The 17,485-nt window shown below is 42.5% G+C and overlaps 1 protein-coding gene and 1 long non-coding RNA gene across 2 annotated transcripts; one reads left to right on the forward strand and one right to left on the reverse strand.

Annotated features, from left to right (window-relative positions):
* Positions 1-1,659: 1,659 nt before the first annotated feature.
* On the reverse strand, positions 1,660-3,329 carry LOC144994470 (serine/threonine-protein kinase pim-2-like). Its single transcript, XM_078952369.1, has one exon. It carries the CDS (start codon positions 3,327-3,329, stop codon positions 2,190-2,192), a length of 1,140 nt encoding a protein of 379 aa, XP_078808495.1. The 3' UTR covers positions 1,660-2,189.
* Positions 3,330-7,397: 4,068 nt separating this feature from the next.
* On the forward strand, positions 7,398-12,570 carry LOC110015585 (uncharacterized). Its single transcript, XR_002290798.3, has 4 exons — positions 7,398-7,704; positions 8,451-8,751; positions 10,341-11,673; positions 11,743-12,570. It is a non-coding gene; the product is annotated as an uncharacterized LOC110015585 (long non-coding RNA).
* Positions 12,571-17,485: the final 4,915 nt, after the last annotated feature.

The following is a 17,485-nucleotide window of genomic DNA, read 5'->3' on the forward strand; positions in this document are numbered from 1 at the left end:
CCCTACATGTCTAAGGTGCAAATAAAACCGAAAGAGGGGGGGCCCACTCCATGCAGCAACCATGGGAGGGGGGACCACTGCCAAGTAGCCCCCCCCCCAAGGGGCATCGCAGGCTAAACCCCCCACCCCCTCACCCTAATATGAGGTTATATGAGGAAGGAGGTAAGTTAGGGACAGCTGGTACACTGTCCCCCGGTGGTCAAGCAGCTGCCCCCCCCCCCCCCCCCCAGCATAGGGGCCAGGCCCCCCCAGCCCAGGGACCCCATACACACCCCAGGCCCAGCACCATCCACCCCACACAGAGTGAGAGGAGCCAGAAATTGCCGGCCCCACCCCGAAGCGCCGGCCCTGGAAGAGCTCTGGTCAGGCCTCGACGGGACCGAGGCAGCCAACCAGCCGGGGCAACCGCTGATTGCCTCAGCGGAGAGCCCGACCCATCAACCCCCAAGGTCCCGTACCAATAGTGGGCTCCCTCTCCCCCCAGAACGCCCCCCCCCACAGGACAGGGCAGACAAGCCCCCCACCCCATCCCAGACCCCGCAGCCGAAGCTGATGACACCCAGAGCGACCGGGGGCCAAAAGAGGGTGGTTCCGTCCCAGAGCCAGGGAAGGGCTGATCCCAGCCCCAGGTGTAGATGGGCAGCCCATCCAACGCCGCTGCACTAACCTCTTTGTGTTCATTTGTGTGCAGGTCCAAGGACATTACTTTAGAAGGGCTTTCTATTTTTTTTTTTTTTTTTTTTTTTTTTTTAACCTTGTCCTGTCCAACAGCTGGGCAAACAGATGAGAGCTGAGGGCCTCTTGTGTTGGACATATTTTACTTTAACAAGAGGGGTTATTAAACTTCAGACAAACCAAAGGTATGTCTGAATAAACCCCTTTTGTAATTGAGGCCAAACTTTATTAATTTCAATCATGTCTGAAAATCTTTGGTGTTGGACCGGACGGAAAAGGAAAGAGGGGAAGAAGAGAGAGGGACGTTAGAGAGAGGGGGGGAAGGAGGGTGATAGTTAGAAGGGCTTTCTAAAAAAAAACAGTTTGGTTGTTTCTGATATTTCTGTTTCACAGGGATGCAGTGACCTCAACTCTTTGGGTTTTTAGCAAAACAACCTCAACTTGTTGAGAACCACCAATGATTGTTTTCATGTTAACTTTCAGTTTTCTTACAGTTACAAATTCAACCCTCCTCCTTTATCCGGGCTTGGGACCGGCAGTGTGCTTGTAAAAAAACACTCTGGCGGAGTTACTTTTTTTGTGTGGGAAGCCGGAGCACCCGGAGAAAAACCCACTAATGAATGGAAAAGCTCGCTAATTTAAAACTATGATGTGTTTGCAGATTTTTTACATCATTTTTTTTTGCCTCGTTTCGATCAGTCTAATTTTTTTTTTTTTTTTTTTTTTTTGGGTAGTGAAAACAGTCAATCATGAAAAATAGAACATCAAAATGTTTACAAACCCATATTTTCTTTTTAACATCACAACTTAACATAAACAGGCAGGAGTTTCAAAAATAAAATAATAATAAAAAAAGAAAAAAAGAAAAAAAAGAAAAAATCACCAATCAACCTTCATCACCAGTGACAAAAGGCTATTACAGGTTTTTTTTATTTATTTATTTATTTTTTCACATAACAGAACAGAGTTCAATCCCAAGAAAGATTAGTTTTATCCAGAACTGGTTGCCAGACTTTTTTGGATTAGTCTAAATTTTAGCTGACCTGTCACTATAATACAGAAGTACGATGTACTATGTCGACGAGCTCATTTCCATTCTGTTAATAATATATTCATTAATTTATTTTGTTAGTTTATCTTTCTTTTACTATATTAAATATTATAGTACAATATTAAAGTACATTGTACTGTCAGTGACTTTATTCCCATTCTTTATATACAACAGTTTTTTTCTATTTCCTATACCTTTCTACTTTTAAACATTTTAATTACTATAACTAAAGTACATTCTAGTATGTCTGGCATCTTATCATGATGCTGTAACATCATCACCTCCTTCTGGGCATCAAAGTCCTATTTTTTTTCTACAGTATCTGTTGTAACTTGAACACACGTGGCTCTGGGCTGAGGAGTTGATTCTAGAATTTACTTGAGCCAAAAAAAACAAAAACAAAATAAAAAAATAAAAAAATGTACTTGAGCCAAAAAAAACAAAAATAAAAAATAAAAATGTTTTACTTGAGCCAAGGGTGAAGCAGAATCTGTTCCAGACTGGGGCGCCTTCTTGGGTTTTGGATGAAGCATTGCTTCATAAAGTCTTTGCAGTCTTTGGAAAGGTTTTGCCTGAGTTGGAGCTTTTTCTCCATGAGTTTAGTTGAACTGAAGTTTTTGTTGTGGAGGCATTCAAACAGGACAATTCCCAGCTGCCACACTGTTGTGGGTCTAGCGCTGTACGTGTGTTCATACCACCATTCTGGAGGGGCGTGAATCTCTGTTCCATAAAAGGTGGTGTATTCTGAATGTGTCTCTGTGAAGCAGCTGACTCCAAAGTCAATTAAACGGACTTGTGGGGCGCCTGAACTCATGTCTATCAAGATGTTTTCCACTTTGATGTCTCTGTGGAAAATCTTTTTGTCCTGAAGGGAAATGGCTGCTTTTACTAGTTGTTTTAGGATCATCTTGGCTTCTTTTTCTCCAAACCAATGTCTACACTCTTCAACGTAAGTCTGAAGATCCACGGCTGGCATTGGTCTCTCCAAAACCAGGATCAGCTCATGTGGCAGCACATACCAGTCTAGCAAGGCGATTGGTGCTCTGCTGCCAGCGGAGTGTGATGTTCCACTCCTGAGTTTCAGCATCACAGCCACTTCCCCAGATAACTGTCTTCCCTCTTCATCCACGTGTTTGCAGTACTGGTATTTATTGGGGACGTGTTTGATGGCAACGTCCAAATGATCTGATCTGCGATAGCCAGCAAACACAGATCCACAACCTCCTTCACCGAGTGGATGCAGTTCTACATATTTAGCCTCAAATCTAAGCTTTGGGTTGTCTTCTTCAGCTGGGTTTCCTCTGAATCTTTTGTTCAGCGGTTGTTCCAGATAGCTTGCTTTTCTCTTTCTGTTATGGTCAGGAATATAGAATGCAGATTCATCCTTTAGGGAAGGAAACTCAAGTTCCCTTCTTTTCTTTGTCGGTGTTACAGATTCTTTGTCATAATCAGAGATTTTCCTTTTGCCGCATCTTTGCTTGAGTTTAGCATCATCATGAAATTGAACAATGACTTTTAGTGGGTCACTGTGAAATGGAGGATTTTGATGTTTGCTTCCAAGGAAAGCGACTTTCCTAAGAAAACTGCCCTGATTTTGAAACATGGTTTTCAAAAAGCTTTAACACTGAGAAGAGAAGAATTTCAGTCTTTAAAAAGACTACGAAGGTCTTCCTCTCTCAGTGAAGGCTCAGGGGAGTCAACCTGACTTGGGTTAGCACGTGTATAAGTGGATTAGGTTGGCAGTGACATCATAAAGCAGTTGGTGACATCAGGTTGGTATAGTCATAGGTACAGGCAGTTGGTGACATCAATGTGTCTTGACTTTGAGCTTTATTTCATGTTGCCTAGCAACATGACATAAATCCCAACATGATGATGCCTTGGAGTCATTAGGGCATGTTGCTAGGCAACAACGCTTTTTTGTTAGGACAAAATAGGAATGATGCAACCAGTTAGACAATTCATCAGTGTAACTTTAAACAAATAAACAAACCTAATTTACATTAAAAAAATGAAAGTAATGAAGACAACATTTTGTATGAGATTTAAATCATTTCAAACAATTAAAAAAGTGTAATTACATGATGTTATTAAACCCTTAAACTAATATAAATACCAAACCCGAATATTATATGAAAACAAGATGTTCGCGTCGGACGGTTCAGGCTTCCACGGCGTGCGTTAAAAAGTAGTAACCGCACACTTCGAAGGCCATTAACCCGCTTATACCATGGTCACTTACAAAAGCAATACATATTAACCAGGTTTTAGTCCTTAATTCTTGGTTTTTTTTCCGATTTGTATCACTTTTCTCATAAACAGCGTACTATATGTTACGTGATGCGGCGCATCGCGCCGCATCACGTAACATATAGTCCGCGTCGCGCAGCACCACCGCTGCAGTTAAGATTCGGCGATATATATATGCTGATCGTCCCGATGGGTTGAATAAAGCATCAATTCAGAGGGAAAGTTAATCGCTTACCGCTTGTTTTTGCCCCGATGATGAAGCAAAAGGTTGTTTTACAGAAGCCGGCGCAGTGATACATATCATTTAAGCTAGCCGACCGGAACTTCTTTTTTCACCGTGCGGTTATCAGGTTTTAACGCATACCCAGCAGCCAATCAGAATCGAGTATTCAAACGGACCATGGTATAATTTATTTTAACTCCACCCAAATACCTGAAAATAAAAAACGTTATTGACATCATTAAATCTGCTAATGGGAACAGTTTTGAAATATGGTTTGTTTTTGAAGTGGGAGTCATTAAAAAAGGGGCGTGTCACAGTGGCTGCTGAGGTGCAGAGGTAGAGCGGTGAACCTCTGATCCGAAGATTGTAGGTTTGATTCCCTCCCTTCTCACCCAAGTGTCCTTTGGGCAAAACAATGAACCCCACATTGGTTCTGTACGTTGGCACCAGTGTTAGACAGCAGAGCCAGCATCAATGTGTGAATGTGTGTGTTCATGGGTAAATTGGAAAGCGTTGGGTCTCTTAAGGAGGTAGTAAAGTACTGTATATGTATATGTATCCACCATTTACCATTCTTAAGTTGTTATCTTCTTCATTTTAACATTTTGCACTTTTGGATTATTGTCAAATCTTATAACAGAAGGGGGAAGTAACATGCATTATTAGCAACCACTAATTAACAAACGTGAACTCACGAGCGCCCTCTACAGTGAGTCAGAGGTGCTGTCTGCCTCACTTTGTTTCTTTTCAGAGCAGCTTTGTATCAGATCTGAAGACTAAATAAATAATAGACAAAGGTGAAATATATTAACCTTTAAAATTGGAACATGGCGACGTAATAAATATTTCTATAAAGTATAAAAACATTTGAAAGCGTCTACATCATTCTTTTCTTAAGCCTTTCAGAATGAACTATATCCACATAAATGACAGTATATAACTGTTTGCACACTAAAGAACTAATTATTTATGAAATATGTAATTCTGCCATTGAGAACTATTAGTTATTTTTGCAGATCATGTCCTCTAAGACTCTTTAAGAATCACAGGCACTAAAAAAAGCGTAAATAAAAATGACAAAGGGGATTTTAGCTTACTGAAAAAGCAGAATTCTTCGAGTCAAAACCAAAACGTTTGTGAAAGAAAAAACGTTTCCTTTTTCTTTTCTTCCGCTTATGCCTTTTGAGTTTTGGAAAAGTAAAATGTTTGCTCTGTGAAATAACTACATTTATATGTATTAATTTTTTAATACATTTCATTAATTATATTCTATTCCAACTGTAAAGCCAGCCGTCTTCTACTGCTAATCCAGAACCGGATCCCGGGGGCAGCAGTCTAAGTAAAGATGCCCAGACTTCCCTCCTTCCGGCCACTTCGTCCAGCTCCTCTGGGGGGACCCCGAGGTGTTCTTAGGTCAGCCAAGAGACATAGTCTCTTCAGAGTGTTATGGGTCTTCCCCGGGACCTCCACCCAGTGGGACATGCCCGGAACACCTCCCCAGCGCGAAGTCCAAGAGGCGTCTGGACCAGATGCTTGAGTCACCTCAACTGGCTCCTCTGGACGTGGAGGACCAGTGGCTCTACTGCGAGGTCTCTCCAGGTGACCGAGCTTCTCACCCAATCTCTGAAGGAGGACCTGGAAAACTCCCATCCAGCCAGCTTCTTCACCAAAGAACCAAAGGTAGGACCACTTCTTGGACCTCAGAATTGCAAGGCAATTCAATGAACAATTTATATCTGCTGCCTTCGTTTCCCACTTATCATCGAAGCTTGGATCCTTTCAATCAAATGCTTTTTCTGTATCTTCTTCTATTACATCTACAATGTCTATCCAGATGATCATCTATGCGATTATGTAATAACAATTTCTCATATGTCTTATTTCTAATGACAAACAATATTAATCTAATTTTAATACTGTGATGTAATAAAATAATGCTTTCTGAAGTAACGGTAAGTCTACTTACGTAGTTAATATGTAAGCATACTTAATCTTTATCATTTGATTTTATTAATACTGGTGAATATTTTTAATAATCTGTATTTGTGGTGGGAAATTATAAATCATAGAGGTTTGCTTCCTCCAGCTAACTTTAAAGCATTTAAATAAATCCCTTTTGACAAACTTACTATTCAGTGGTCTGGTTGTGTCGTATTCTTTATGCAGAACAGCTGACAGGTCTGTTTATGACCAACAGTAATTATAATTGAATTATTTATGTGTGCAAATGTGTATATATTCTCCAATAATTTGATTTTGATTTGATATTATTGATTTATTTCAGGCATTGTAGTCAAAGCAATAAAGAAATTACACATATTTATCAAGGTCATTACAGAAATATTGAAATGCAAGAAAATAAAACAAAACCAAAAATTCACTTAAATCACATTTGCTTAATTAGATATAGAGATAATTAACTAAAGTAAAGTAGAGCTTGATTTATTGTTTGAAAAGGAGTGGGAAGAAGAAAGCTTATATAATCCCACCCCACCCACGCATTTCATGACCAATCATCTTAAGTCTATATTTCTGCAGTTTGTCTTTGTTAGTTTTACTTTGGTTTTGATTCAGAATGTGAAGATGACACTGAGTACACTGAGAGGTTAGTTCATGAAAGGTTTCCTGAGAACAAAGCTGCTTGGCTTTGGGCAGACCTGGGCCTGGTGCCACTGTGAGTGAAAGGATCAGGGCACGATGAAGAGGATGAGCCGCTGGTCTGTCATCAGGCACACCTGCAGAGGAGGGACGAGCAACCAGGTAACCAAACAGAAAACCGATTCCAAAACATAACAGAGACAGACCGGCAGAGGAGCAGAGAGCCACCGTCCCATGATGCTCTGGGTGTTTCACTGCGGCCGCTCGGGATCATTCGGCAGGATCTGATGAAGAGTAGATTATAGGCTGCCTCCATTCTGCCGGCAGAACTTCAGCAGCTGGGAGCAGCTCTTTGGAGGCCGGTGAAATGTCCTGCTGCTAATACTGCCTGTTCACAGAGGAAAATACCCCCCACCCCTCAATCCCTCACATGCATGTGTCGCCCCCCCCCCCCCCCAGACAGGCGTTTGTTGTTCAGAAGCTCCCGTCGAACATTTTTATCCATTCAATCTGGCCCGCATCTGCTGGGAGGAATTACGCTGATCTGCTGTCACACGGCCCCATCACTAGACACCCCCCCCCCCCACACACACACACACACACACACGGCCCATGCGATTACAGGGAGAGAGAGAGAGCGAGATGGACACGGAAAGATAGTAAGTCTTCAGAGTTTGATGAGACAATGATGACAGGTCTCGAAAGTAGTTGTTGAATTCAAAGTCTTCTGTCTTTCATTCATTTGAAGTGATCATTTCTGTGTATATTTATAAATACATATATTTTTGTGATGCTTCTGTATTCCTTCCTGTTTATTTTGGCATGAGTGTCAAACTGCAGGCCTCAAGGTCTGGAGTCTATGGAGGACCTGCAGTGGGAGTAAAAAGGGTTTAAAAGGGTTAAAAAGGTATTATATGTTCTATGGTCTTCAAGGGAAAAGCTATCTGATTGTGTGCAAAAAGTCCCAAATCTGTTGTTATGTATTGACTATGCTTGACATTTAACCCTTGTGCTGTCTTAGATGACCCCCCCCCCCCCTCCCATTGACGTGTTCTCCCTACCATGACAAAGGTGGATAAAGGTGGAAAGATTTCATGTAATCCATGGACACCAGTGAAGATCACAAATCATTGAAGAAAAAAGGTTCAGCGCACTGTCTAGTGGGTCTAGATGACCCCACTCCCAATGGTAAAGTGCCTAAGATAGCACAAGGGTTAAGTGCAAAATTCCTGGACTTGGGCCTCTTTTGCATGGGTTTAGCTTTATCCCATAGATGGCAGCACTAGTTATCCAATATGGCAGCACCCCTGTTTAATTCAAGAAGGGCCGAAGTCCAGAGACTTTAGTTTACTAGTCCTCTGAAATGATAAAAGAGAGGTGTTTCATATTATAGCATTTGTAAGCTATGAACTGATGCTAAATCTGGGTAAAGTATTAATCATTTGGTGTAGCCTCCCTTTAAGCTATGCAAATAAAATCATTTCCTGGAAAAACAAACCTCTTGGACTTGGGCCCCTATTGAACTAACAGATTCAATTGTTATTTTTATTAATATATTTTCATATTTAGACTCTAAAATGATTTATGAATTTAATTTCTGAATAAAGAATCAAGACGGCATCATTTCTAAATGTGGCTGTTTACCTTCCACAGGTTCACAGATGGAGAACCAGGGAGTTTCCTTCTCAAGGTGGCTGGATCTCCTTTGGAAAGAGGCAGCAAAAGTGGAGCCTCCGCTTCTCCACACCATGAGCAAATGTGGTGACATTTGGAAATTCCACCAGGATGGTCCCCAGGAGAGCTTACAAGGAGCTCTGAGTCCAAGCGGGAGCGGCCATCAGCTTGGAGGAGGCCCGGGACGGGACAGTCTGGTCATCGTAATCCCACAACAGGCAGGACACACCCAACAAGAAACCTTACTTCCATCCGGATAAACCGCCATCAGGACTGACCAGTTAGTCATCCACAGAAAGGAGGGCGCGGTTTCAGCAGGCAGGATGGAGAAGAATGACGGAAAATGATCACACACATATGCGCTCTGTCGAAACTTCAGTTTATGACAGAATTATTATTGCAAAACAAAATGGAAAAACACATAATTCCTTTAAATTGTTCCAAAGAGATGTTTATATCACTGATGATAGTGGTGTAAGATGTCCAGTGAATCCAGATAAAAACTATAAAATTCTCTTTTTTTTCTGATGTTAATACTATTTTAATACGGTTGAAGGAACTGAAAGTGCTCAGTGAATTTTCTCACCCTTGAGGGGTTTTTCTGGCCCGGTCTGGTTTGAGCTCCTCCGCTAACAGCAGGTCTAAAAACAAACCAAGACTTGTGCGGCTCACGTGATTTACCCAGAAGTTTTGTGTAAATGTGCGACTTGTGGCAAAAAGACACAAACTGCAGCCTTTGAGTGAAAAAACAAACAGCATGGTGTTAATCCTCGCTGAGTGCACCTCTGAAAGGAGATCAGCCAGCTCCCACCGTGACCTCGCCTGACGTTTCCCTATCTGGCGCTCTGCCATATGGGCGTGTGCTCGAGTGTGCGCCGAGTTTTGTTCCATAAGCAGCTGTTCAACTATTAACCCCCCCCGCCATACATGTTCTCCCATCCCCCCCGCCCACATGCTGCTCTTCAGGTTGAAAGGTCTAAATGGTTGATCTGCAGCAGGATTAGTGCAGTGAGGAGGGAAAGTGTCTGTTTGTGATCCTCAGATCGGGGAAATCCTCACTTCAGAGTCTCTCGTCTGTTTGAGGATCAGCGCAGAAACTTCTGGATCCATCCAAACTTTGAAACACGCCTAACTCTGAAAGCTTGTCACTGTGGCTCAGACGGATTCTGGGCTCAGATTTTGGTTACTTTGACCACAGAGGAGATGGGGGTTAAATCTAGTGCCACAACAGTCCCTCACCATGATTCCTCCTCCTCCATGCTGCACACATTCTGCTTCTCCTCTTTGGTCTCCCTGGTTTATCTGTTGAGTTCCAGATGTTTCAATGTTTGGTTAGGTTTTGAACCGCCATGCTTCCTTGTTTTTTGGGGTCAAATCAAGATCAGCTCGACGTGAATGGAAAACCAGACCGGTGTGCAACGGTGACAATGTTTGCCGCATCAGGGGAGGGACGACACCAGCGGCGCCAACAACAGACGCCGTTTTTGAGCAGAAATGACGTGACCATAACCTGTATCACCCGGTGTCAATCATATTCTGGTAGCCAATGGGTTCAAAGCCCCGCCCCACTTAAAATTAGCCTTCACTCTAAAAAAACAAAAATTCTGAATTGAAACTGTAAACGGAAAAGCGAAAGCAAACCGTGAGAAGGACAAAAAAGAAGACGATGCAAAACAGCAGCTGTTACAAATAAACATTACTTCTCTTTTAGAAACAATATTAGGTTTATGTTTTTTATTAATTCATCTTTCAAATTAACTTTTTCTTTCAGTTTTAAGACATTTTTCCAGTTTTCAACTCTATTTATAAACATTTTCAGCGTTTCTTTCATATTAAATGTTTTTATATTGTTTTTTTTCTTCACTTTAGGCTGAACCTGATTGGACCTCATACATGTTGTTCTTCGGCGATCTTCTAACATTTTCTCATGAACAATCTGAGGCCTGCAGCCGCTGAGATGAAGCTCCGCTCCTGCTCCCGTCCAGATGCTGCTGGAACGTCCGGAAGCGTCCACTCCACCTGCAGAAGGGAATTCAGAGTTTGAGTTTAGACGAGCACTTCTCTCAGGTGTTTCTCTGACAGGTAAAGACTGAGCTGATGGAAAGTTTTCATGAGTCAGAACGGAAAAATCAGCAGGGCCTGCGCTGCCATCTGAGCTAAAACTGGTTTAGTTTTCTTACAGTAAGGATCCCCTTCTGTGGAGGATTCACCTGACTGATAGCTCACAGCTGTGCTTTAATTTCTAATGTCTTTTGAGAGCTCCACTGTAATTAGTAGAGGTTCCTCTGGTACACACGCTTTTAAAAATGAAAGTTTTAATGTTTAGTCTCTGGATTGTCCCTTGTCTATCTTTGGGGTGGCCCCTGATGTGACTGCGGTCTGCTTCAGTGACGGCTGCTGTCGAGGAAGACAGAGCTGCAGTTGTCTCTTCTTCAAACATGAAGGCAAGGAGGGAAACATTTAGAGGAGATTTTGTTCCTTTTATAATAATATTTGTATATTTTTTTTCAAATTCTTGTCTTTCAATTCATTTGCTGAAACCATCAGCTCTGAACATCGCGTTCTCCGTGGGGCTCTCCTGCCCCCCCATGGCTGTAAGTGGGAGTGAAGGACTTCCTGCAGATAATAAACCAGACAACCAAGTTCTGTTTTTTATTTACTATTTCTTTATTTACTGTCATTCACTTCTGTTGCCATGACAGCAACTTCTCTGACTTGTTGTTTGCAGAAAGGGGCTGACGTTGGGATGTTCAGAGCTCCTGAATCAAAGACTGGGATGCAAAAAAAAAAAGTTTCACTTTTAGTTTCTGATTCCATTTGAGCCTGAAACATCCAGATAGTAAATATTTTTACTTAACTTGATCAAAGCTTAAAATACTTTGACAGTTATGAGCAATGTGTGATTATGGGATTGTGTCTTCCTGTTACTGAAAGGAGAAACTCCTGCAAATAATCTCCACTCATTGCTCAATTGGTCTTTGGAATGCTCTTTCTTTTTGAAAAATCTTTACATTTCTATTAAAATTATTTTAAACCGCATCATTAGCATTTTTATTCACAATTATTGGAAGAAAACAGCATACAGGAAACTTTTATTTTTGCAGACATCTGGACCGCAGTGACAGAATGACGGAGGTAGACCAGTTTAAGTGGACCAGTTTAATCCACCTTTATGCAACAGTCTGGGATACATGTAACTAAGGTAGGCAAATAATCACAACACAAACAGCAATGGATAAATGGCCATTGATCTTATCTTTGTATTTCCAAGTTTTGGAAAATTTCAGCCAGGACCTCTGAACGTTCAGATCACCTGTAGCGGATTGGTGCAAAACTCCTCTGGGTTTCTTCGGTGCGTGGCTTCCTGTTTCTGCCCCCCATGATTCATCTCCAGATGAGGTTTGTTTTTAGTTAGCCAGGTACCTTCAGTCTGTTAAGCCATTTGTTTTGGCTGTTGAGAGTCTTCACACTTTAGTTCTGTCATGTTTCACACAGGTGCGATGCAGCCGGTTGTCATGGTAACACCTGAAGTTTGGATCCTGGGTAGATGATTAGATTAGGTAGACTTTATTAGTTAAAAATAGACAAAATAAATAGATAAGTAAAAGTACACACAAACACAACCGTTGTAAGAACCAAAAAAACAACTGAAGAGCAAATACTGCAAGAATAAGTAAATCAATGAATGAGTGACAAACACCTGTTAGTGTGTCACTTCAGCACGGTGTGGTACAGCTCCTTCTTGCACTGAGGGAGCAACAGTCTGGTGCTGAAGGAGCTGGTCAGCGCCTCTACAGTTGGGTGCAGGGGGTGGGAGGGGTTATCCATGATGGATGTTAGCTTAGCCAACATCCTCCTGTCCGCCACCTCCTCTATGGACTTCAGTGTGCAGCCCAGGACAGAGCCGGCATTCTTGACCATTTTGTTCAGCCTCCCCCTGTCTCTGTCTGTACTGCCCCCCGCCCAGCACACAACTCCATAAAGTACCAGTGAGGCCCCCACAGTGTCGTCCTTAGCAGCTGTCTGCAGATGACCCTCATTCTGAGCCCCTCCCAGAATGGAGCCAGGACCCCTGTCCTGCTTTCATTGACTGATTAATCACTTCACCATTTGACAAACAGTTTCTTCGTTTTACAGTCCATGAGCCACCTCCTCCCCTCCGCCCCCCGCCCCCCCAGGCCCCAAGCCCGCTCGATCAATCGTTTAATGCAAGATCGATGCTCGCTGATCAGAGTTTAGTCAGACTCACCCCGGCAGCAGATGGATCAATAAAATGACCTTTCAGAGATAAACAGAGCCGCATAAACTCAATCAAGACAACAAGTCAGTGATGTCATCACTTATTTAGTGTACATACGAAGCTCAATATAAACAAAATTATTCTGATTTATTTTAAAGTTCAGCAAACACAAAGTAATATGCCAAGTATTTCTTAAAAAATAATTTCAATCAATGATGCATATTTATAAATACTGTATACATGATTGATATCCTAACATTATTTTACTAATTTTATAAAATTATTTTGTAAATGTCATTTTTTTTCAAAAGTACATTTCTGAGAATAAATATATTTATTCTCAGAATGGACTTTTTTTCTTTTGGCTGTTAAATATATTTCTACATTGTTTTAGGTAAAAGCTAACGCTTATATTTAATTTATAATATTTATAGTAAAATTATGTTTATAAATTATTCTTATTTTTGCACTGTTTTGTTTTTCAAAATCTGTCTTTTTTTCTTTCAGAATGCTTCTATTTGAATGTGTATCTGTTATTATTCATTAGTCTTTTTGTTTTATTTGATTATACTTTACAGTTTTAATATTTAAAGTTTCTCCCGGTTTGACAGATATTCCTTCAGACAAATTAAGCAGTGAGAAGTAATTTTCACCTAACCCTTGTGCTTTCCGATGACCCCCCCCCCCTTGCATTGACGTGTTATCCCTACCATTACAAAGGTGGATAAAGGTGGAGAGGATTTCATGTAATCCACTCCCAATGGTAAAGTGCCTAGGATAGCACAAAAGTTAAAGAAACGAAAACCCCAATTCTTGAAAAAAGACAGTATTGTTTCTTCCTCTTCCTCGTCCTCTACAGTCAGATGTTTTCAGGGCATTTCTGCCTAAACATCGAGGAGGAAAACGCTTTACCTGACACGCTGATCTGATCAATGTAGGGACAGAAGCCCAATGTGGCTCATAATGCGACAGAGATAAAACTCTGGGCCACGTGATAAGTGCGCACCCCATGTGCGACGCCTGACTGTTAGAATTTAGGATATCAGCCAATCAGAGCGTAGCATACGTGGGGGTCCTGAGGGCGTCCTGATGTCACGTGCACACCCTGTGCGTGAAGCATTTGCGCCCAGTCAGTAAGGAGCTAGTACTCGCACCTTGCCACAGTACCACCCATACTTCATAATGGGTTGTAAATGACATTATCCTTACAAATACTCCCCAAGACACTTACCGCTCGCGCAACAATGGTACGTTCCATTTTCATGACGTCCTTTGAGGTGGTCTCAAGGGAACTGCAAAATACTCTTCAGTGCTGCACCTTGAATACTTTTACTCTGTTTTCAAACAAATAATATCAATGTGCATACAGTGGCACCTCATGTAACGAACAGTTCGCATGGCCGAGTCCGGCTGCCTCCCACAACAAACTTGCGCTGTTCAACAAACCATTCGGCAAGTTTCCAAAAAGAGAGCTGTTGGACCCGCCCCCATTTACCTCATCAACACATAACAGAGAGGTTTTATTGGTGTTTCCCCCAAAACTCAAAGGTCATTTGTCTAAACACACTCACGCTTCTGCACAACAGTCCCCCCCCCCCCACACACACACACACCTCCCCAACTCATCAGACATGCTTCAGAAGCAGATTCTTTAGAAATGGCAGAGATCCTTTTCAGTTACTTGGCTCCTTCTCCTCCTCTTCACTCTTTTCTCAGAATAACTGGGATGCTTCAGCACAAAACCAGGGATCACCTCAGACGCTCATATCTCTCCCAAAATGGTTTACCCGTGGGTCAAAACCAAGTTTATTTCTCACATGAACAGTCAGTGCCCTCAAAAAGCATCGTCCCTTTGGCACTGTGTGAGAATGGACTAATCCGTTTAGATCAACAAGATCTGAGTAATTGTAAAATGTGCTAAACGTGGGTCGACTGTGCTAAGTCTATGTGTACGAAACCACTAGCAAACTTCACTGACAGACTTGACACATGTATGAAGACAATTGAAATAGGATAAAAGCAATGAGAAATGGCATTCGGTTGTGAACAAGTACAAGTTGGTTTGGAGATTTGAGACGTTTTGAGAATCTCATTTCAGTTTCAAGAAATGAGCCAAACCAACAGAGAAAAACTGTAGCAGTCTTCCGTCTTTGCTTTTCCTTGAATTTTCCCAGCAAAACAAATAACTTTCCTTCCTGCAGAGGTCAATGATTCATGTTTTGCACAGTAGATGCAACACAGGACATCTGACCTGCAGACTAAAGCTCTTCATTCCCTCTGAAAACCGGAGTCCATTGTGTCCTGGAGCTGGGGACTGGTCAGCTGCGATGGGGGGGGGGGGGGGGGGGGGGGGGGGTTTGAGGGCAGCTCTATCTGCCCCTGATAACTGCAGACATGCACCCAGCTCCATATCAGCGGCTGCACATGTAATTGCAGATGACATGGAACATAATGCACCAACTACATTCTGGCCGGCAGACTAATGGCTCATAAATTCAGCAGCCCCGGAGCAGGAATCTGTCAAAATCTGCAGTGCATTGTGGGTTAACGCTTGTTGTACACCTCCCTTTATCCTGCAGCGCTTTCAGTAAGCCAACTGAGTGGGGGGGTTGAAAAGGGATCAATGTAACCCTTGAAGCTGCCACTGACTCTGCGTTCAGTCAGCCATACTAAAAACCATTTTCTTTTTAATTAATCATGCCAATACGATGCAGCAGCTCTGATCCGGCGGGGGGGGGGCTTCAGCTCGGATCAATGGTGCAGGGGTGAGAGCTCTAGGGGCGTCAATATTTTCCAAAGTGCAAAATAATGAAATTCCTGGAGGTCTGGGATGCCCCAAATAAAATGCCCTGGGGATGCAGGTGGCCCAAAAAGCCCCCCGCCTGCATTCAGTGTATTTGTTGGGCTACTTGGCTCCTTTGTTTGTGCCAGTCGAGTACAAAAGAGGAGCAGACTCCTGTAAATCACTCCAGCCTGCTCCTGATCTCCCCAGGCTGTTCATCTCTCTAAAGAATTCAGAGGTAAAAAAAAGATGTTTGTTTGTTTTTTATAAATCCAAATGTTGTTTCAGTTTTTCATCAAAATGAAATACTGTTTCACAAAAAAAAAACCTCATGGGGGACACTAGTAAAACCCTAACACCACGCTTAAATAACCTTTTCTCCTGTTTCACAGTGAAACTGCAGAATTTCATCACCGGCCACTTTATAACATACAGCTTGCTGGTACCGGGTTGGACCCCCTCAGCCTTCAGAACGCCTTAATCCTTGGTGGCATCGATTCAACAAGGTTCTGGAAACATTCCTCAGAGGGTTTGGTCCATGTTGACATGACAGCATCACAGTTGCTGCAGATCTGTCATCTGAACATCCACGATGCCAATCTCCCGTTCCACCACATCCCAAAGGTTCTCTATTGGGTTCTGGTGACTGTGGAGGCCGTTTGAGTCCAGAAAACTCATTGTCATGTTCTAGAAACATGTCTGAGATGATTCCAGCTTGATGACATGGAGCCTTATCCTGCTGGAAGTAGCATCAGAAGATGCTACACTGCGGTCAGAAAGAGATGGACATGGTCAGCAGCAATAATCAGGTAGGCTGTGGTGTTGGAACCATGCTCAACTGGTACTAAGAGGTCCAAAGTGGACCAAGAAAATATCCCCCACACCATGACACCACCACCACCGGCATGAACCGTTGCCACCAGGCAGGATGGATCCATGCTTTCAGGTTGTTGAGGCCAAATTCTGACCCTACCATCTGAATGTGGCAGCATAAATGGAGACTCATCAGACCAGACAACCTTTTTCCATCTTCTATGGTCCAGTTTTGGTGAGTCTGTGGGAATAGTAGCCTCAGTTTCCTGTTCTTAGCTGACAGGAATCGTACCCGGTTTGGGTTTCTGCCGCTGTAGCCCATCTGCCTCCAGGTTGGACGTGTTGTGCGTTCAGAGATGCTCTTCGGTTGGAACCAGTTGTTCCTTGAGTTCCTGTTTCTATCAGCTGGAACCAGTCTGATCATTCTCCTCTGACCTCTGGCATCAACAAGACATTTCCATCCACAGAACTGCTGCTCTACTGTGAGGTTAAACTTATATTCATTATGTTTGTATTGTTTGACCAGATGGAAAAAAAGAAGAGAGAAGATAGTGGGATGTTAGAGATGGGAGATGAGGCTACAAAAACGGGGGAGAAATTAAGTTGGAAGATGATTAAGAGGAGGGTCCATAATTACAAAAAGAGGCATCAAGTTGCTGGAGGTTTATCATCATTACTGTCAGGTGTAGATGTTTGTCCAAAGGGCGGGGCCCGTACAAAGACACACCCAAATATTACAAACATACCTGTTGGCGCCAAAAATCTTCACACACAGTCATGTCAAAACGTACACAAACACACTTAGAATTATAACAAACACATGTGAAGCATATCATTCCATCACACCTACTATTAGTGCAAAGGTGAGCTGGCACCTGTGCTCAGGTGAGTATTTGTGTTCTATAGGGTGGATATTAAGAAGTGAAAGGAAGGGGAGTGCCTGGTCACCCCCACACCGAGCTCGTTACCAAAGGCACACAGCAGTGGAGCCCCCCAGGCTCCTGCACAGAAAGTCCAGTAGAGAGCAAAATACAAATTTTATCAAACAAAATGTCTAAATGAAACCCCGTAGTTAAATCCCAGCTCATAATGTACATTGCATTTAATTTTTGTAGAATCATGAACAATTCATTTTTAAACTTTTTTTTTTAACTAGAACCACCATTAACTGCGTTGCAT

Source organism: Oryzias latipes, chromosome 9 (assembly GCF_053564925.1).
Source record: "Oryzias latipes strain Hd-rR chromosome 9, Olatipes_Hd-rR_3.1".
In the NCBI taxonomy this organism is placed as follows: Eukaryota; Metazoa; Chordata; class Actinopteri; order Beloniformes; family Adrianichthyidae; genus Oryzias; species Oryzias latipes.